Raw genomic sequence first — 21,447 nt, forward strand, 5'->3', positions numbered from 1 at the left:
TAACCGAGGCTTTGTTCCTCTGCTTGTATGGTAAAAGACTCGCTAATGAAATACCTTTTAGGGGGTATCGGCAGGTGAGCTCCCCAATCAGGCATTTCAGCAAAAACACACACACAGGCGTACATACGCTTGCATATTCTCCGTCTCCTCTCATCTGCCCTCTCTTGCTATATTAATTACCTGAAGTGCTCTGGCCTTGCATAAAGCTCTCGATTCTGCCTCTCTCCTCCTCCTCTTCATCCAACGCGACAGCCACAACGGCCTAAGCTAGCCTAAAGTGGGGGGGTGCAACAGAAAAGGGAGGATGATAATAGTGGTAATGAACACTGGTGACAATAATGAGAAAGGTAATTGAGAAATGGTGTATGGCAGGCCCCCCTGATTTTCCTTTCCCAGCCCCAAGCTAAGTGGGGACAGGTTGAAAATCATCTTATTTAGAGCTCAGTTAAATGGTTGTGAGAGAGCAGGGATTTCTGACGCTGAAGCGAGCTGACAAGCATAAAGTGTTGATACAGCGGCCCTAATGGGCTAGAGAGTGTTTAAAGTCACTGTTGCCGTCATACATTTTTCTTTTCTTTTAATTTCTTATTGATGTTGAGTGGCGTGGTCAAAACAGCCTGTGCTGCTGCTGTACTCTTGGGATTGTTGTTAAACACCTCAATGCATCACTGCTGCTCTTTTCTTTTCCAGTCTGCTCCTCTGATTGTTTTCTGCTGTTGGTGTTCCTATATGCATGGCTGTGAGAAAAATCGCTCCCGGTAGGGCTGTACATGCATCAGAGACTTGCTGTTTGATCATGGACCATGTCTTAGTGTATTTGTGGCTCTGTACGTATGTATTCTGCTTCCATGTCTGTGTGTGTGTGCTTTTCTGTTTCCTCCTGGCCTTCTCGCCCAGGCTGCGATAGAGACAGGGCGGTCTGGGTTTTAACAGACAGAGGCTGCCTCCACCAGCCCATAGTCTGCCACTCTCTGATAATGTTTATTGATTTGTGGCAAAAACACAATTTGATGGAGTGGGGCGAGCGAGGGGAGGGGCGGGGAGATGTAGGGGTTGAGATGAGGAGGGGTAGGATTGTATTTGTGTGAGTGTCATAGTTTGGCTGGTTCTGTTAGACAAACAGAAAAATAGTTCAGAAATGGCCTTTTTCCCCGCTAACCGTACCCCTTTTTCAGTCCCTTTTAGGTATTAGTCAATAGAAGAATCAAGTTTAACTCGTAAACATGCAGTCAGTCTAAATAGTTAAAATACAAAGGTAGAAAAAGTTGAAACAGGGGAAGAGCTATAGAAGGAGACAGCTGCATAAACGATTTCTCATAGTCAAATACACTCTTCACCCCCCGTACAGAAAGCGTGTGTGAGTGAAGACTGCTAATATGAACATTTCATCTCCAGAGTGAGTCTATTATGTGAAGTCTGTTTGCTCGAGCCCCCACCTCTTCTTAACCTCTAAGGTGGAGGAATCAGAGGTGTCTTGAGGTTGGCCTACTGTTAGCTCTGAGGTCAGATGTGTTTGCCCAAGGGTGTGTGTGTGTGCGTGTTTCTTTCTGTACACACTGGAGAGTTGGCAGAAGAGAGCAAGGAGGCGTGTGTGTTTAAGAGAGAGGAGGATGAGAGGAGGAAACGTGTTAGCAGGACAAACCTATCGTCTGTGTTTAACATGGTCTCTGAACACAAATGTTCAAACAGTGACATGATATGTACACTCTCCTTAAAAAAGGCTTTGGCTGTCCTTCTCACTGCCATCCATAGTTCATCTCCCTGCATGATAACACTGCTATGGCACTTTCTTTTGCAGGTGATTACAAGCACCAATATATAACATATTTTCAATGAGGGAATATTTTAATGTATGCATCTCCAAGCATTCATACTTGGAGATGCATACATTATACATACAGTTTCCTACAACCTGCGCTCATAGCACTTGGGTAAGGTTAGGCACAGATTGTGCTCTTGGTTAAAAACATTGAAACAGTCTTAAAGCACAAGACAGGACAGGTTTGTAGGTTTTTTTTTTTTTAAATGCTACTCTCAAAACCATCCTTCCCTAAACATAACCCAGTTAGATCTGACACATAAAGACCTCAAAGACCACATGCAGGATGCTCACACCAGCCTCGGGTGTCACAGTTTCTGACCTTTCCTACGACTTCCATGCATCTCGCTTTAATGGGAAGACTGTGCTGGTGAGCGTAAATCCACGCAGCAGTTTTCTCCAGAACAAATTAGTAACCTGCGCTATCTAAACGTTATATTCAGCTGTGGTACTGGAAACATATTTCTTAGGTAATTTGCTTCCTTTACGTTCACAGGCATTTGTGTAGTAGATGTAGCGTGTAACTTAATAATATTTATGTTGTGTCATCATAGCAGCATTAGGCTCGTCATCATGCTAGTGGAGAGTTGTTAGAGGAGCAGCTGTGCTCTGTTTTCACTGACCCAGGATCAGTTTACAGTGGCCAGCATGGGCTGAACATTAAAACAAGAGAAGCAGCAGTTGTTAGTGTCAAACTTTTTATTGGTCCCCGTGATTTATTTCTATTGGGCTGGATTCTACTTCAGCATTTTAACTTTTGCTGTTTTCCTGTGATTATTGATTAAGGAAAGTTTTGCACAAGGTCATGCTTCATTAATTCAGCTGCTCCGCGTGTTTCTTTTCCAACGTCGCCGTGCAGCCTGAAAGATGGACCCTCCACCGTTAGCACACTTTGTAATTAGAAACAAATAATTCTGCAGCTCTACTTGCTTCTCTGCTCTCTCCCCTACCTCTGACTCTTTTGTACGTCGTAAAGCAAGCAGTGGTTGACAAATGACACCGGTGGAAAAGGCAGTCATTGTGCCTCAGTGTGAGAGGAGGTTTTTTTTTTCCTCTTTCTCTTTTTTCTTATTTTACTTTTCTCCTTTTTCTGTCTGCTGGGGGTGAGGGGGGGGTGAGGGAGAGAGATGAGTGTGAATCGGTTAATGTGTTCCATTCACCAGACATTATACACAGGTTCAATAAAGCAGGAATCTGCTCTATACGCCGGGCCCATTGTGCCATTGAGGACGGCTAAAAAGGCCTCGTACAAGCCTCCTTGGAAAAAAATAGCCCTCAGCACCACTCCAGTAGAGAGCAGAGAAGAATAGGGGAGAGCAGGAGAAATCACATGTGCAGTGTAGAGAAGATTGGGCGGTTTGAGGTGGAGGAGGCCTAGCATGCATCACAAGTGGTGTAATGTGGCTGAGTCGTGTATTCTAACAACTGTTGCACTTAATGCATTTTGAGCATCATCTGAACTAAAAAAAAAGTGATTCTGCTTTTTATAACTTAACATTAGAAGGAAAGAGAAGAAGAGAGAGAATTGAGAAAGCTATTCAGTCTGATGATTAGATTTAAGAAACACCACTGCAGGCTTTAGATTATGTTTTATGCCTAAAGCTGAATATGTAAGCACCTTAACCTTTCTTTCTTACAAGCTGCACTCTCACTCCCTTCCTAACAAGACACTTCTTTACTCACATTAATTAAATCAAGTCTTCAGTAGGCTACTTGCGCACAATTCCTCCCCCCCTCCGGTCCTCACCACAGACCTCTCTGATTAGGCTGGCCCCTGTCATGCATATTCACATTGCTGCAGTGACAGCCTTTTAACGAGCTCTTACCTAATCACAGGAAACAATGTTCATCCTGTTCTTTTTATTCCCTCTTTTTCTCATTTCCTTTCATGCGTCTTTGGCTTTCATCTTCCCTGATCCCCGCTGATATCAGACGGGCTTGACGGTCGGATGGAGAGGACGATGGGAGAGGCACAAGTGCGGCACGTCCCTAAATAAACCCCGCAATTCAGAAAATGACTTGGAAACAGAAGAGAAGTTCAGCTCTATCTCCTCCCTTTCCCTCCTCCTCCTCCTCTCTTCCTTTTTCCTCCTCCTCCTCCCCGCCTTTTTACATGTCCGATAGACAAATTGGATTAGCAGCTATTGGATTAAATGGCAAAATGGTGGGATAAGAAATGAGATGAACGTGCTGTGATCACAGCTTTTAATGTTTTTCTCTTTCTGTCTCATTCATTTCCTCCTTTTTATTCAAGCTCCCCTTTTCTAGGCACAGAGAGAAGTTTCTTTAGTGAGGACACACATAAGGTTTCCTGCTCATCCGGCTGCCATGTTTGATAATGTTTAAGCAAAAATGAAGCGTGCACATTTCTATCAAATCCTTAAAAACGTAAATCGATAAGCCAAGGCTGTGTCCCTGCTGGACAGGGACCCTGCCGTGTGAAATATGAGACATGAATTTTACAAATACAATAAATTTTGTTACTGGTTGCAGCGGAGTCTGGCAGTTTGTCGTTATCTTAGCAAATGAAAACAGTCCATTGAAAATCATCAAATCAATCAGTGTTTGCTCACTGAAACTCGTATTGAATGAGACCAAACATAGTGGCATCACACTCTTAATTAAAAACCAGCGCAGGCCACCAGCAGCAGCAGCAGTTTGACCACCTCAGGGTGGGTTTCATTATTCCTATCTACACTGAATGGAACAGGGGCCAAGATAGCTATCTTAATCTTATTTGGCTATAGAGGCTCACTCTGTCTTTTCACCCCGTCTTTTCCTTCTTTCTTTTATTTCTCCCTCTCTGTGACTCTCCTTTGGATGCATACAAACACATATTGACCCTTTCTAACCCGCCTTTCTTCCCACCTGAAGGATAACTCTCCCCACACACTCGGCAGTTCGTGTCATTGTATCTCGGTCGTGATTGTGCGAGCGAGACAGAGAGAGTGAAACAAGAGAAGAGGGAGACAGGCAATCAGATAGAGGGGTTGTCGGGATGTGTGTATCAGTTGTATCTTGGCTGTGTTTGTGTATGTGTGCCTGAGTCGATTGTATCTTGTCTGTTTCTCACCATCGCAGCCACGTTGATAGCTGAGGTAGCACCAAGCATGATATTAATGACGATAAAGTTTACTGTAGGTAGGGAAACCCTGTGTATCTCCGTCAGACATATTTCACTAATCCTTTGATGTCCTGATCAAACATTGTACCGATGCCAAACTTGCCGCTTCAGTCTCAGTAGACTTTGGCCTGTTTTTGCTCTGCCCTGCTCTGTGTCGAGCACCGAGAAATGGCGCACAAGGAGAGCAGCAAGACCCAGAACGCAACCTGCCAAACCGCCAGATGCTTTGATCCAAGATGGCCCCCTGAGAGCCAGCATGGATCCACAGCTTCTCAGAGCCAAGGCTGGATTCACAGACACAGTGTCAGTGGTGCTTGCCAGGGATATTTACACCATTTGTCTTCATGCAACACCACATTCACCAGTTTTTTTTCCTCTGTTGTTGTCACTCTTAACATATGCCATTTGGTGGGCGGCATCATGACAGGACAGCCAGTGGCCTTGAGCTCTGCGAAATTGAGATCTCACTATGTGCTTTCTCACATTTCACAGACTTAATAATAGCAGTCTGTCCTATTACCAAATAATTAACTAATTTAAATTGTTCTCTGCTGTACCAGATTGTATTTTTGAGTGTCTTTCCACCAGTAAGATACAATAAAATACCGTGAAGTTCTCCGCTGTAAAATATATAAAATATATATTTTTTTTTTTCCCAAACATAGACATTCGACTCTGTGAATGTGACACGATTCAGTCAGAAAACACCACAGTTGAGTCGGTTAGTATCTGGAGGTCAGAGTTCAACGCTGGAGAGGCTGAGTGAAGGGAGGAGGATGCCAAGCAGCTGTCGAGCATCCTGCACCACTCGTCCTCCCCCCATCCCTCCATCCCTCCATCCCTCCATCCCCTGCTTTCTTTCTCTGCTTTGAAATGGCTCACCTGATTGCCCTCTTTTCCCTCCTGCTCCGTTTCTCTTCTACATTCACCATTTTCCCCTCATCTCTCTCCCTTTCTTCCCTCCATCTCTCCTCTCCTTTCCTCTGACCTTCCTGCCTTTCTCTCTTTCCTCCCCTCCTTTCCTTTCTCTCCCTCCCTTCGCCTCCCCTCCCTCCTTTTCATAAAATGCGGCTGGTGGTTGGCTGGTAGCTGCTGGCTGGCTAGCGGTGGGGGATATAGCTTTATAATCCCTCCTCGTCTTCCAGCCCGCCTCGCCACAATGTCACAGGAGCTTAATATTTGCCATTATTATTTGCTTGTTTTATTTGACTTCGAGGCAGCACAATGACCTGTCAGCGGCGGCTTTATCCCCCCTCCGAGTGTCGTCCGTTTCAAAGTTGACTACAGTAATCCACGAGCCCCCGATTCCGCTAAATCCTGAAGCTTTCTTTCATTCATTTCTCTCTCTCTCTCTCTCTCTCTCGCCCCCTCCCTCCCTCCCTCCCTCCTTGCTCCACCCTCCTAAATGAAATTACATACATCTGCTGGCTCAGAGTATCACAAATGTCCACACGCTCACCGGTGTCCGTGCACACATCCACGTGCCTGCCTTTTGTCATCACTGACGCAGCGGTCCAACACTCCCTCTCCTCTGCAACGAGCCGGCAGGGTGTGTTTGACTGAAGATGACACATTTCTCTTCTGTCCCAGGCAGCTGAATCAGTCATTTACGCACAGATTGTGATCGTATTCAGGTGCCCATAAAGCAAAAGTTTATACTGTGTTTGGCGGACACTCTTGTCCATAAAGTCTTCAAATAGTAAGCAATAAGCTTTGAAACGCTGATGTTTGAATACATCCACAAGAAGGCCAAAAGTCTGAATTTTCTTTCAATAAATAAATACATTTTCAATTCTAGTTTGAAAAAAATACAACATCCTTTTCTTCCACTGAACAGCACATCAGTGCTTTTCTTATTAAGAGGACCCCAATTAATAAATAAGTGGTATGAGATGTCTTCTTAGTGTTAATTCTGATATGATGCCCGTCGTAGCTTCCCAGTCATTAAACCTCCCTCTTGAGAAAGGGAGAGAAAAAAAACAGCGAGAGATAATAACATAAGCCCTAAGACGATCTGTCATCTTGCGTCCTCCTTTTTCATCCATTTCTTCTCTTCACTGACGTACTGAGTGTCAGATTAATGCTGCGGTCGCTATTTAAATGGCCTCCAGTGCCATAAAGCTTATGTCCCCAATCATAGACAGAGACAGTGCGCAGTGAACTGACCACAGCAGTTTATTTACACTGTGACAGAGAAAAAGAAAATAAATATAAATATGTATTTAAAAAGAAAAAACACAAATACCAAAAAAAAAATCTCTTCTTTTTTTTTTTTTTTCTTTTAAAGCAGTCTACATGTTGGTATTTACACTGACGTGGGTCTACGTAACAGGTATTGTAATAACAAACCATTGTTTTATTGTTTTTGCAATATATTGCTATTATAAAAAAAATACATTTAACATAAAACCAGAAACCTTTTCATCACTTAGATTTAATTGTGGCGAACAAAAATCTGAAAATAGTTCCTTGATAATTGGTCTTCAGATCAGCGAAACTGCAGTCTGAATTATTATGAAATGCCTGTCAAACACACAGGTCCTCCTCCACTCTTCAGTCCGGGTCAGACGTGACCGATGGAGGCCGTTCAATGTGTTTTGTTCATATCGACTGTGCGCATCCCATTGTAGCCCATAAGTAAGTTACAGCACGGAGCTTTAGCCCCAGCCAGGCGTGGGCGAAGCTTACGTTAGCCATGCATCTGAGTCTTGCTAGCTGTCCGTGTTGAGCAGGTATTACACTAAGCGTCAGAGAGTACCAGAGACGGTTTTTTTTTTTTGAAGGCCTGCTGAGTGATTGGTGGGATATGTATTGCCCTACAGTGAGAGGCTCCACTCTGTAAAGACGCTCGACGGTAATCGCTGAGTTAATCCCGCCCCAGTTGAAGCTGTATTGACGTTGTGAAGACGTGGTGTGAAGTATGTGAATGTTTACACAAGGAACATAAGCAAGCAGTGTGCGCACACACACACACACACACACACACACACACACACACAAATATCTGACGTATACTGACTCTGCTGTGGCAAAAATGACTTAACTGAGTTGTTCTTCATCTTTCTTGTGTGTGTGTGTGTGTGTGCTCCAGTTTAGTTATTGATAGATGATAGAAAATGACCCTTTTGCTAATCACACTCACACTGCTGTCGCTTTGTGTCCCACAACTGAGGAGCAGAAATGAAGAGCTTGTGATGTTATTGAAATGGTGTACTGTCATGTGTGTAACTCTGCCTGCCTTTCTCTCTCTTTTCCAGGCAACAACAAAGAGGAAGAGGAGGCCATGATGCAGGAGTGGTTCATGTTGGTCAACAAGAAGAACGCGCTCATCAGAAGACAGAACCAGCTCTCTCTGCTGTGCGTATCTCCCTGTTGTTCTGCCTGTAGACACGTTAGCCGCTCACCTCTGCATACACCTTCAGGAGCTCCTTCAGTTATTTTTACTGGATTTCTGCAACCTGGAACCATCACACTCCCGTTCGAGCGTTAGACCAAACTCGCTGAAGCCACGCAGGCTTTCCACTCCATTCACACACACACACCCTCCCCCATCCATCCGCTCATTGATTTACATGTGGACGGGATATGAAATCAATAGAAATGTGGCGATCATCACTCTATCGCTAGTCTCTTCGTATGTGGTCAGCTGCGACAGGTGGACACACACACACCCACACACACACACACGCATGCATACACTCTTGACTTTTTTTTCCCCTTCATTTGCAGCTGTTGGGATTTCAAAGTGTGCACGCGGAGGAGAGATTGAAGTATTCATAATCACATTATATCGTGGGAAAGGGGAGGCTTTTAAAGTGGCCAATTGACAGAAGGGCTGATTATTAGCCCTTTCTGTTCTCTCTTTGTGGAGGCGAAGAGAAAAGGCGCCTGTGAAGGACAAATTCTATTAGGGACCGAATAAGCTCATTTTTTAATATGGCTGAAAGAGGAAGGAATTCAATTTATGCTGCACACACACACACGCACACACCAGATATTTCCATGCATGCATACATGCAGATCTCATACACACTCACACACACCATATGGCCATAGATGCACATTAATTTCTTTGTCTTTTTCCTTCTGCTTTATCCATCACGTCATTCTGGGTTTTTTGCACGTTTTCACCACCTTTCTTCTCTCTTTATATTCTCCTTTTCTTTCCTCGCTCCCACACAATCACACACACTCACCCAGGGCTGTGTGAGCGCAGTATGTGTATCAGTTATGTGCAGTAGATTAATGCAAAGCCAGAGAAGGTTCGGGCGAGTAGCTGAATCGATGTTTATTGCAGGTTTCTTTAAGTGCTTAATGATTTAGTCATTAACATATTGATGAACTTTGTTGTGTGTGTGTGTGTGTGTGTGTGTTTTTCCTCTCACTCTCTCTCTCTTTCTAACTTGCCACAGGGAGAAAGAGCACGATCTGGAGAGACGCTTCGAACTGCTGAACAGAGAGCTGAGAGCCATGCTGGCCATTGAGGGTAAGACACACACTGAAGTACACACACAGATACACACTCAGGAGGTCTCGGGAATGAACGTGGTGTCTGCAGGTATCAGGCAGCCGAGACGTGTCTCCTCTCTCTTTCACTGTCTTATCTGCAGGATGCGAATTGTGTTCACATTTCAAACTCTTTGTATCATCAGAGGCGTTTTGACATCCACATAACTCCACTTAAATTAAACGATTTCGGCTCATTCAGACATCTTTAGAGTAGAACTTCTGATCATATTTGTTTTAGCTGTCACAGAGAGGCTACACAGCAACATTTGAAGTTTATTTTTCCAGTGTTAAAGAATCAGAATCTGATTCTGAAGAAACCGTAAAGCTGCTGTCAGGGTTGTTTGAGTCCTACCGAAGGGGTTCCAGTATTGTTTTCATGAGTCTTTCTTGTGTTTTGTCCTGCTGTTGTCCAGCCTAAAGCAGGATGATTTGAATTCTGCGTCGCCTCTTTGATGAGGATTAAGATGCGAGCTTGCGAGGGGATTTCACTCCCTGATACTTGATCAATGCTATCTGTTTCTCAGCTAGACCCCGGCTAGCCGATGCCTGATTTGAAATCTAGCCGCAGCCACAATGAGAGACGGTTTGCGCGGATTAAAAAAAAAAAATGCATTTATATTATTGAAAGCTTGTTAACTATACCGCAGCCAGAAAAGCAGCCATTGTGTCGTATCAAAGTTGTCAGGGGGCCAGGGAAGTTTAATCCCCTTCGACTGCGTCCTCTTTGGCAAAATGAACCTTTTGCCAATCAATGCTAATTGATTTTGCTATTCGACATTGACCACCGCCGCCCCCCTTCCGCCCCCCACACCCCCCTTGCTCCTCGCAGCCTTCAGACACCCGTTGTAATTTCACCGGGCACCTGATAAGATACCTGGTCCATAATAAATCAATTGTAATTAGCAAGAAAGGAGGTGGGCCAGCCGGGAGGGGGGAGGGCAGGCATGCGTAACCAAGCAGGAGCTCCAGATGGTTGCCGCGCTGCCTGCGTCCTGGTTGATTTCTGATGTCATCGCCGGCCATTTTATTTCTTTATATTTATCGAACTGCAGCGTCTTCGCAGCTCCACTCAATGGGAGGACTTTTTCTGGATTAAGTGGCTGTTTGAGTTTGCTTTCACTCTGTGTGTGTGTGTGTGTGTGTGTGTGTGTGTGTGTGTGTGTGTGTGTGTGTGTGTGTTGGTGCTTCTTAGAGGGCATATTTCTTATTTCTGCCTATATCAGAAGTGTGTCGTGTGTCTGCCCACTAGACTGTGTGTGTGCGTGTGTCTTCGTCCGTGTGTGTGTATAAGTGAGAGAGCAGAGATAGTGTGTGAGGTGAGGTGGAGAGGTGGTGTGTGTCGTGTCACAGCGCTCCTCTCTGCCTTCATGTGGACTTGTTGGATTTGCAGCTGACTAACTTATCAGCTGGCCTTATTTTCCTCCCTAAGGGAGACACTTAACATTCACAGGCTCTACCTTTCTGTAGCAGCCACAGATAGTTCTGAGCTGCTGGAAAGAGAGCAGTGTGTGTGTGTGTGTGTGTGTGTGTGTGTGTGTGTGTGTGTGTGTGTGTGTGTGAGAGAGAGAGATTCGTTTCTTGTCTGCATGTTTACATCTCACAGGTGTGTTTGTGTCTCTTTCCGTTCGTGTTTATCTGTGCGTATGCGTGTGTGTGTGTGTGTGTGCGCGTGCTCAGTGGCCATCTCCCCTGCTCTTATTTGGTGCTTGGGCAGGTCCATTGAGCGATGGTCGGGCGTGCGAGTAATTGCTGATTTGGTTGGCCAGTCGATGACACAGAAAGAGAGAGAGAGAGATGCACTGTGAGTCCGAGCAGAGAGACGAAAACACACATCACTAAGATGCACCTGCCCTGACACACACACACACACACACACACACACACACACACACACACACACACACACACACACACACACACCAGTTTCCCTCCATATCTTCCTCTCAGTTGGCCCACATCCTGTCTGTTCATGTCAAAGTGAGCTACAGCTAACTGGCTAACAATGGTAGCCGTTTGTATACAAGCCAGTTAGCACAAACAGTTAAAGGCAGGAGGTAACAAGTTAACTGCCAGCCGGGTCTAGCATCTTGGCCCAGTCTCTGGTCCTGCTTTAGACCGGAGGAGACTCATGGCTTTTTACTCCACGTTTGTATAGCTGACTTCAGCTGCATGACACTCAGACTTTTGGGTGTGTTTTGAGGTGGCAAGAGGAGTCAGGATGAGAGGATTCCTCTGAAAGCAACTCTTTAGCTAAACAACAAATTTTTCCAAACTTTATTTTTAGGATTGATAAACTTAAGTTATAGAATTTTAGAAGTTGCTGACAAAGAAATGAAATGTGAAGGAACACACCTTCGCAGAGGAGGTGTGTTGGGCTGCACGAGTAAAGCTGTACAATATTGTCATGATCGTTCACTAATTCTCTTTATGACGTGGTGAATGAGCTTATTCTGCTGCATGGGGATGTTTGAGGTGGTAGACATACTGGCAGTGCACGTGCCAGAGGTTACGACTTTGGGCCTCCGTCATTAAAGCCTCCGCACGTCGCCGTGGGGCCAAAAGGAAAAGAGAAACGCGATGGCACACAGCAACACGTTCAGTCGGCGTTTCGGCGGCAGCGTGACGTTAAAAAAAACAGTGTCCAGAGTTTGATTAAATGTGCAGCTGCCTCAGAATAAAACAGCTGTGGGGTGGGGATGGAGGCTGTCAGGCCAGCGTTGATATTTATGAGCATGCTCAGTGATAACCACCTCCTTGTACCTTCTTGGTGTGATGCCAGGCAGGAAAATGCCATCTGTATGCCACACTCTCATCTGCCTGCCACAAAATTGATCCACTATGCCCTCTTTATCTGCTTACCGATTCACACCTATGTATGCACACACACAAAACTGTGTCTTGGCTCCCGTTCGACAGCCTGTGAGTGTGTGTGTGTTTCAAGTGGACGCCCTCTCGCCATCTAAAAGGGATTTATGCATAGCCGGGTCCCTGAGTTTTTCCTGTTACGGTTTGATATGATAAGCTTTTTTATATGTTTAAAATCAATATGTAATCCTATGCAGGAGCTTATCCCTCTCCACACCCCCGACACACACAAATACACACACACACACATTTGTAAATCTATTTGGGCTTTGTAACACATCGGGGCGGCGCGCTGCACACCCTGATTGATTAGGTGCACTATGGAATCCTATCACATGGGCAACTTTTGATGATGTCGCCAACTCTTTCAGGGTTTCTAGTTGACTGGAACGGCCGATAACAAATAGCTCCGTTCCACGACTTTGTCAGACTTGAGTTTGGGGGGAATTTAGGAAAATTATTTGCATTAAGCTTGTTTGTGCTGCTTTTTTAGGCTGTTTAAAGATAAAGCGTGTCGGTAAGTTTAAATGCACAGATTCTCATCGCTGCCCAGAAGATGTGACTTTGTGCGTTTTAAAGGATGTTGGAACAGGTGGCTCCTGTGGTCCAGCCGACGTGATATTTGTTGTGGTGGTTTAGCTTCAGGCTCCAGGTTCTGGATTATTGGCTGCTGTGTTTTATAAAGTTTCAGTTTGTAGCTGCTGTTCAGTCTCACAGAAGTTTTCTTATGAATCAGTTTGTGAGTCAGGAGGGCGGATGACCAAAACAGTTTCATCATCATCTGTGGTTCTCCTACGTTTTTAATTGTTGCCTGTGAGTTTCATTGTCTGGGAATCAAACAGTAAGGCTAACGATATTCCAGAGTTTTCTTAATGTCAACTACGAGTCCCATGAAAATAACGTGAATGATGCATCGGTCGGCCTGTCAGTGTTTTCCTCTTTAAATCTCAGCTGAGACTGTTTTCAGCTGCAGGTTTGTACACATTGTGCACTTTATGTGTAGTTACAGTAGCAGGATGGGTCATGACAGTGTGTGTGTGTGTGTGTGTGTTCAGTGTAATGAAGGAACATGTCGCCCAGTGCGGCCGTGTAGTACCTTGAATTGCTTAATTGTTTTTAATTCACCATTTAAAGGTTAATTAGAGGGAAGTTTTGAACACTTCAATCAAGAATTAAATCGCCAAACGTGTTTCGGTTTTCACTGTTTCCATGTGACGACACGGAGAATCCGTCTCCTGGTTGCTGTTGAGATCATTTGTATTTTATCCGCCATTTTTCCCAGCCTGTCGACTTTCTTCTTCTCTGGTGACACTTTTTTGTCTCTTGACTCCACTTGGATCTCGGCCAAAACCAGCTTTTTGAGGCCTTTTAGGCAAGAACAAGAGGCGGCGAGAGAGCCGAGCGGAGAGGAGCCGGAAAAAAAACAACAAAGAAACGAAGGGGGAAGTTTATAGAATGTTGTTTCTCTGCGTTTTGAATCGGGATCGGGTCCTGTGATGTCACTCCGTTTAAAACAAGACAGACGGGCTTGTAGGACGGAGTCTCCTCGCTTTGAGGGAACACGGCTTTGGACCAGTTTTTGCTCTCTTGAATAAATGTAGCGTCGGGCGGGGTGGGGGGGGGCTTCATGGGGATTTGAACCAACGCATTCTTGTGTGCCTTGTGCAGACTCACATGGTTACCGTTGGCGTGCACGGCGAGGGTTATCTGAATACACACCCGCCATGTGAGTTGTACGCACTCCTAAGTCTTTAACCTCTCTCTCCGTCTCCGTGGTGGTGGGGGGAGGCGGGGTTTGGTGGAGTTGGGGGGGCGGGGGTTGCTGAGTGGCTGCAGGGTGTTTTGTTTGTTCCTGGGTGTCTGGTTACCCAGCCTGCCCCGCTCTGGTGTTGCCTGGTCACGTCTCTCATCGGCCCTCTTTATTGTTTACCTTCCTAATGAGGGGGGCGGGACTCTGCGACATGTGATTGACAGCAGTGCGTTGCCTCCCCCCCTCCCTCCCTCCTCCCTCCCTTGGCTTTTTGGCGGAGATGTGCGCTGAAGGAGAAGGAGGGCAGGATCAAGAGATTTTTTTTTTCTTTTCTTTTCTTTTTTTTGCATACCTCTCAGTGTTTTTGTGGGAAGTTTTTTTCCTCCCGTCTTCCTGAACCCTCCTCTTGTGGGACGGCCTTGTCAGGAGAGGATTGTGGGTAGTTACGGCACATATGGATATGCACATTCCTGCCTCACAATTATCTAAAGATGACTCATTGATGACTCATCTGTTTTTCTTTTTCTGCACTTGACACAGTTTGTGTTGATTTGTCCGTATCCTGAAGCGCCTCTTCTTTCCAAAAAATGAAACAAAAACACTGTTCAGGCGCAGGTTTGGACATATTTGGCAGTTATTAAAGTATTTGTCGACTCCCCCACAAAGCCGGAGGAGAGTAAATTTGCTTCCCTGAGAAAAAAGAGAAAGGAAGAGGAGAACGTGGAGAGCCAAATATTGGGACTGTGTTCTTTTCGCTCTGTGGTCGACTTCAAAGGGACGAGCTCGGCCAATGAAGAGAGCGCAGACCTTTCAGGACAAACGCACTGCGCCCAGCGTGACACACACACACACACACACACACAGCCCGACTGCCGCAATTTGACTCAATGAAGGGGGGGGAATATTTATTTTTAATAAAGCCATACTTATTTTTGGACTGACATTTTACAACATCCCTTTTATTCTGGAATCAATAGGTGGTTAAATATTGATAGAGGGGTGAAGTTGCCTACGCACCACAGAAGTTGCACACGTCTCGGCCGCGTTTGAATCGTCGCCGCGACGGACTGAGGGTTTCTGAGAGCCGCACTGAGCTGAGGAGCAGCTGGAGATTTATGCTGTTAGCTGCTGGCCTGTGCAGAAAAACCCACAGAGATGCTGTTTGTCTGTCGTATCTGAACATCAGATCAGGTGGATTTAAGATGAGGCTGAACTGCACCAGGAACGGTGACGCTGAGTGTCATGTAACTCTGACGAGATCGCCACGGTTTCTGTTGATGCTGGACTGTTGTTTAAAGTGTACATAAAAGAAGTAAAAATAAAAAAAATAAAATTCTTGGAAATGACATCTTCCTCTCAGCGCTGCTGCTCAGGGTTTGGGGGTGAGTTTTGGGGGGGTGAGGGAGGGAGGCGTGTTGGGTGAATGTGGAGCCGAGAGTGCCAGGCGGATATTTGAGCCCCAGGGGGAGTGAGTGCTCTCCTGTGCCCCCCCTCCGGGAGAGAGACTGAGGGGATTTGGATCAGGGGGTCCCACCTGGACCCTGTGGGGCCCTGTGGGGCCCCTTCCTGCAAAGACCCTGGAGAACTGAGAGAGGAGAGTCGTGGGTTCACCTGCTTTGTTTGTTTATTTATCTGAGGAGCAAACTGAGGGTTTGGCTGTGAGCTGACTTTAATGTGTTTGTATTTAAGACTGAACAGGTTGTGTTTAAGCAGAAACATCGACACAGTTTCTCTCTTTACCCCAAAAGTGGACCCAAAAGTGCCGCACTTACAACAGGACTGTCATGTCTTCTCTAGGAGTCCTTTGCTCACAGAAATAATTTGATGAGTGAGGACTTGAAGGGAGCAGCGTTTTCCTGTGGGAATGTGATGCTTCACATATCTGTGTGTGCATCATGAGGCTGCAGATTAACATGACAGTGTCCTTCAAGTGTGTTTGCTGGAGTCCTCACACACACACACACACACACGACCTGAGTGTGTTTACACGTCAAATCTAAACACTCGTCCATACATGGAACTGGTCTGGTGTCTGTCTCTGCACAGTCCAGCAGGCTCTGTGGTCCTCAGTGCGACTCAGGAAAACACATGAAGACGTGTCCAAAGAGTTTTTATAAACTTTTTCATTTCATTTCTATTCCAAGAGGATCCAAGATAAATCTGTTTTACATTCATCTTTAGGGGCACTTGTGAGGTTGTTCATCAGTCACAAAGAGAGAATAAGCCCTGCCATCCGTCTGACGAAGTGTCTCGAGGTTTTCAGGATAAAAACAGGTTGTCCTCAGCGTCTCCTGGTGTTTAGGGAGTTTGATCCTGTGCTGTCGTTGCAGACTGGCAGAAGACGGAGGCCCAGAAGCGACGAGAGCAGCTGCTGCTGGACGAGCTGGTCATACTGGTCAACAAGCGAGACGCGCTGGTCAGGGACCTGGATGCCCAGGAGAAACAGTAAGTTACCCACAAGTCCTCCAAAACCCGACACAACACAAACCTGACACAGTGCGAAATACAGAAGTGGACCACGGAGTCCTGTTGGAGTCTCCCCTCAGTGTGGGAACATCCAGCGCTCTGTGGTGCTGCCTGTCTCCGAATCCCCCCGCACACGTACTGAGAAACACATCGCACGTTATGCTGTTATTCCAGCCAGCCAGCGTGCACGGCAGCAGCACACCTGCATGGGCGGGATCCCGTCCAGATTGGCGGCGCCGTCCGGCAACAGGGTGCCAGGCGGGTGAAAGGTCGGAGCTCGACCCCTGGCGCTCGGCCACTCGGCGGGCAGCACCGACCGTGTTACCTGTGTGTGTGTGTGTGTGTGTGTGTGTGTGTGTGTGTGTGTGTGTGTGTGTGTGCGTGTGCGCGTGCCACCCGTAGACGCTCCTGACCTTTTGACCTTTGCCCTCCACAGGGCCGAGGAGGAGGACGAGCACCTGGAGAGGACGCTGGAGCAGAACAAAGGAAAGATGGCCAAGAAAGAGGAGAAGTGTGTGCTTCAATGATTGTGATCTCGGAAAAAAACAAAACAAAACAAAAAACACAACCGACAAATGTAGCCGATGAAAGAAATGTATCGTCATTCTTCTTATTGTTTGGTAGCGGCTTTCTCAGACGTTCCCGTCAGTCCTTCGAACCCTGACGTGGTCGTGGTTTCGGTCAAATTCAACGCAGACACTCGGCTGAATTAAGAGGCCTTGCGATGCCTTTGCACCAACTTTATACCGACTCAAACTGTCCCACGTACACACAACACTTTTTATTTGAATTCTCCTTTTGCTTTACCACGGACGGTACTTTGTATGTGACATAAAGACAAGAGACCCTGTGGGATGGTGTGATGTCTGCATGTGATGCAGCAGCAGCAGCAGCAGCAGCAGCAGCAGCAGCAGCAGCCCTCTCTGTCTGAACGTGGACACCAGTGGGTTTGAGGTACAGCACAAGTGGGTTTAATGGGTGGGATTTTTTTTTCTTTTTCTTTTCCATCATGATGAGAAGATGAGATGATGACGGGGAGTCGATGTTTCAGCTGGACTTTTTAAAGGAAGAAGTCGCTGTGATATCAGTCTTTTAAAGCTATGTCCTTACTTGACTGTGTCTTTTAATTATTTCACTTTAAAGTTTTTAACTTGTAAAATATCTTAATGGGAGGGCGGGACGCGTTACTCTTCATAAATCTTAACTTTCCTATTGCTTTTTTTTTTATTGTCTTGGCTTGAAAGCAGTTTACCAAAAGAAAAAAAATCTCATGTTGTATGTTTTCATCACTGCTCTGACCAATAGCTTCCAAAATCCTTTATTTTGTGTGTGTGTGTGTGTGTGTGTGTGTCAGGATTCATGCAGTCAGAAACAAAAATATATACATATATATATTATTTATTGCCGTTTGTCCTTTTGAAGCTGCTTGTAAGTGAATCTACCATCACGTTTAATTTCATGTGCATTTTTGCTCAACGACTTTTTGGTTTCTATTTATTGTATTCTGAAGAAGAGAAATATGCTTCCGCGGGCACCACTTAGAGCTCCACATCTGGTGCAGATGTCCTTCACGTGTTGAACATTTATCTGTTTATTTATTCCAGTGTCATAACCCAAGTCATTAAAAAATAAATAAATAAAATAAAATAAAGTCCTTATGATTTCATACTCCACAAAAGTCAATCGTGTGGCGTATTTTTTTATCCCTCCGGAAGATAAAGTGGATGTTGTTGTTTTCAGATTCTAAAGATTATTTTTAATACAACACATTTTTAAAGCTGCACTTCCTAATGCTTTCATTTCTGGATCCATTTTAGTTCCGATCCCGTACGATCCAGATCCCGATCCTGATTTTAATCTCTTTTCACATAACTGAAACTTACTGCAACGCGTGCACGGAAGTGGCCCCCATCGCAGCACTGAGCGGCGGCGTTTAGCAACGCTTATTACTCCGCGCTCCGTTCAAATCCCCCTGCGACTTGTGCGTGTTTAGAAATTAAAATTGGCGTTTCTTTTTTTTTTTTTTTTTTTTTTTCTTCAGGATCCTCTGAGGAAGATTAGAGAAATCACTTTGTACCGAGCAGATGTTTTCTCTCTCCCTCTCTGGGCCGCTTGTGGGGGCGCAGAGCTGGAGAGGCTCGGGCACCCGCACAGCCGGGGGATGGAGACGGAAACACAATGAGAATTTAAAAAAAATACTACATTATTTTTTAGATTGAGAAAGGAAAATAAAATACTTTCCCCTTTTAAATCCCCACCTTGTTTTTTTGTTCCTTTACCTTTCTGAACGCATCGTAATGTCAAGCTGAAATGAAGGAGAGAAAACGCGTGAGGATGAGCAGAGTGTCTGTGCGTTAACCCTCCACGCCAGCCCCGCAGGCAGCCTCACATCCCCGATTAAAGCAGGAAAATGGGATGTGACAGCAGACGTCCTCCCCGGCCTTTCTCATACTTCCAAATTAATTTGCTGATTCGTTTCTTCTCTGCTTGGGACCGACCGTACGTGCACGTTACGCACTTTACGTCCCCCGAGGCGCTTTGTTTTACTTTGTATTATAGCGCGTTTATCACGGCTGTCCGTAATCTGCAGAATAAAGCAAAGAGCCAAAGCGGTGAAGGACGTTTTGCTCGGTGCAGTCAGAGGGCTGCGTGTGCGTGCGTGTGCGCGTGTGTGTGTGTGTGTGTGTGTGTGTGGACAGCCTTAAAAAATGTATTCACAGCACCTGTCACGTCATCATGGATTTCAACTTGTTATATAAAATTTGTTTAAGATTTTGTTGTGTTGTTTTCAAAGCTGCTCGGTTTTCATCCTGACAGAAACGTTCGTGCGCAAAACTTTCACCCCAGAATTTGGCCAAAAGTTTTTGCGGTTCCTCCCTTTCATGTCGCTGTAAAACTCGCTTATTTCCGTCCTCTTAAATCAGTCCGGGGTTAGAGAAAATTACTTCACGCTGTGATGAAAGAATCTCTTCAAGTGACAAACATTTTACGTGATAAATATCAGTATTTTAACACTATTTTTCCTGCACCTGCTCTTTTTTAAAGCAATATCAAAAGCAACAATCCCGTCTTACCTCTGCAGCATCGCTCGGGTTTCTTTATTGTTCCTGTAGAAGCAGGAGGAGTGAAAAACGTTTTGCAGTCGCTTTCCTATTTTTCGGTGAATAAGAGCGACGCGCTGCGTAAAAAGCGGCGGTGCCTCGGCGCTGCTGTGCAGCTGAGGATCCTTCAGCTGAATGGATTATCTCCTGAGCTTTGATGTCTCCTGGCCTCACCTCACAGGTGCTGAGCGCCGCTCGGCCCTCTGCTTTACTTCCTTTCCCCGCCGCCGTCCAAAAACCTGCACCTGAGGGAGCCCTGGTCTCTGCGTGCAGCGCCGGGGCTCCTACAGCACCGCGTTTTATGCATCATCGTTTTAATAAGCACCGACAACATCCCCGCAGATCCCCGCTTCCAATCCTGCCGGCTGAAGGGACAAAACTTTTCCCCCTCCTCTCCTCGCCGCCTAATCCCAGGCTTTACCAGCTCAGCATTAAGAAAATTCAACTGCAATTTGGGATTAGACAAAATACTCTTATTACAAAAGGTTGGTGCAACTTGATAACTTGATACTTGTTCAGGGGTTTATCTCGGGGTCTTACATCGAGAGAGGAGGAAAAAAACACAAGAAACGTTCTGGAAAATGTCAGAATAACCCGACTCTTTGTGTTGTGAGGGTCATATTTGTTGAATGGCCTTTTTGCATAATTTAACGGAGTGTGTGTGTGTGTGTGTGTGTGAGACAGGAGGGGTGATGGTATTTCGGTCAGACCCTCCACGGGCCCTGTGACTGCTTGGGACTTCAGATGTGGTGGAAATAAAACAAAAAGGTGCGTGAAAGTGTTCGACCTCCCGTCAGCAGCCACGCAACACAAACAAAAATCAGTTGGCAATAAAAACTAAAAAACAGGACGCGTTTCCTCTGTGATCACACTCACTCTGTTGGCTTTGCGTTTGACTTTAGCCTCCGTGCGTGGAACACGGACAGATTCACATGGTGCGTTCAGGTGCCCTTCTCTTGCTGTAATGAGCAGCATCGTTGCAGGCCTCCACGCACACAACCTCCAACACGACTTTGTTCCCTTTTTTTGGTTCGCCGACTATTGATGTCTAAGTTTCTCTGTCAAAGTGCTCTCGTGGATGACTTTTAAGTCCCATCGGCCTCCACTTTGATACTCCCCCTCCCTCCCTCCCTCCCTCACACACACTCTCACACACACACAAATAAAAAAAAATGTAATTTCCATCCCTGCAGCCTCCCTCTCTCTCTCTCTCTCTCTCTCTCTCTGAATATTAGCTCGCTTTCAGCTCAGGCCTCATTTACAGAAGTTGATGTTTTTGCAGAGATCCACAAAGCCGAGCCGAGCCGTGCTGAGCTGAGCTGAGCTGAGCTGAGCTGCATCCCCTGCGACCCCTCACTGACGCGCAGGTCAGAAACGGGACACGAAAATGCAGATTGTTCTTGTGTGTGTTGGGTTAAAAACACATTTTAAACAAACAAAATCCAGAGACATAAAGTGCAGGATTTGATTCGGTGGCCGCAGCCGCTGGCGCCGATTTTTCTTCTTCTGCGGTTCTTCTTTTTCCTCCGCAGTGAGTTTGAGGTCTATCCCTATTAAACTTTACGTCAACCATCCTCAAATGTAATTCTAAATGGGGATTAGGCCTCATTAATATTCATGAGGCTGGTGCGTGTGTTTGTGTGTGGAGAGAGAGACCAGGAGGAGGTGGAGGAGGTGGGGGTATCGCAATAAAATCAAAATGGATGAATTTAACTTCTTTCTTCCTTTTTTTTCCACCTTTGTTTCTCACGTTCACTTTTTGGGATGACACAGAAGACCAACGTGATCACAGAGGATTTAACAGCAGCGACCT

At 45.7% G+C, this 21,447-nt stretch overlaps 1 protein-coding gene across 6 annotated transcripts in view; it reads left to right on the top strand.

Annotated features, from left to right (window-relative positions):
- The window catches only part of ehbp1 (EH domain binding protein 1), a 126,897-nt gene extending 108,710 nt beyond the window's left edge, over positions 1 to 18,187 (top strand). For all 6 annotated transcript variants that reach the window (XM_046402806.1, XM_046402807.1, XM_046402804.1 and 3 more), the window contains 4 exons: positions 8,201 to 8,300; positions 9,356 to 9,429; positions 16,398 to 16,512; positions 16,970 to 18,187. In XM_046402806.1, the coding sequence (XP_046258762.1) occupies positions 8,201 to 8,300; positions 9,356 to 9,429; positions 16,398 to 16,512; positions 16,970 to 17,060 (380 nt within the window). In that variant the 3' untranslated portion in view covers positions 17,061 to 18,187. The remainder of the gene's footprint in view (positions 1 to 8,200; positions 8,301 to 9,355; positions 9,430 to 16,397; positions 16,513 to 16,969) is intronic.
- The last annotated feature ends 3,260 nt before the right edge of the window (positions 18,188 to 21,447 follow it).

Source organism: Scatophagus argus, chromosome 10 (assembly GCF_020382885.2).
Source record: "Scatophagus argus isolate fScaArg1 chromosome 10, fScaArg1.pri, whole genome shotgun sequence".
Lineage (NCBI taxonomy): Eukaryota > Metazoa > Chordata > Actinopteri > Scatophagidae > Scatophagus > Scatophagus argus.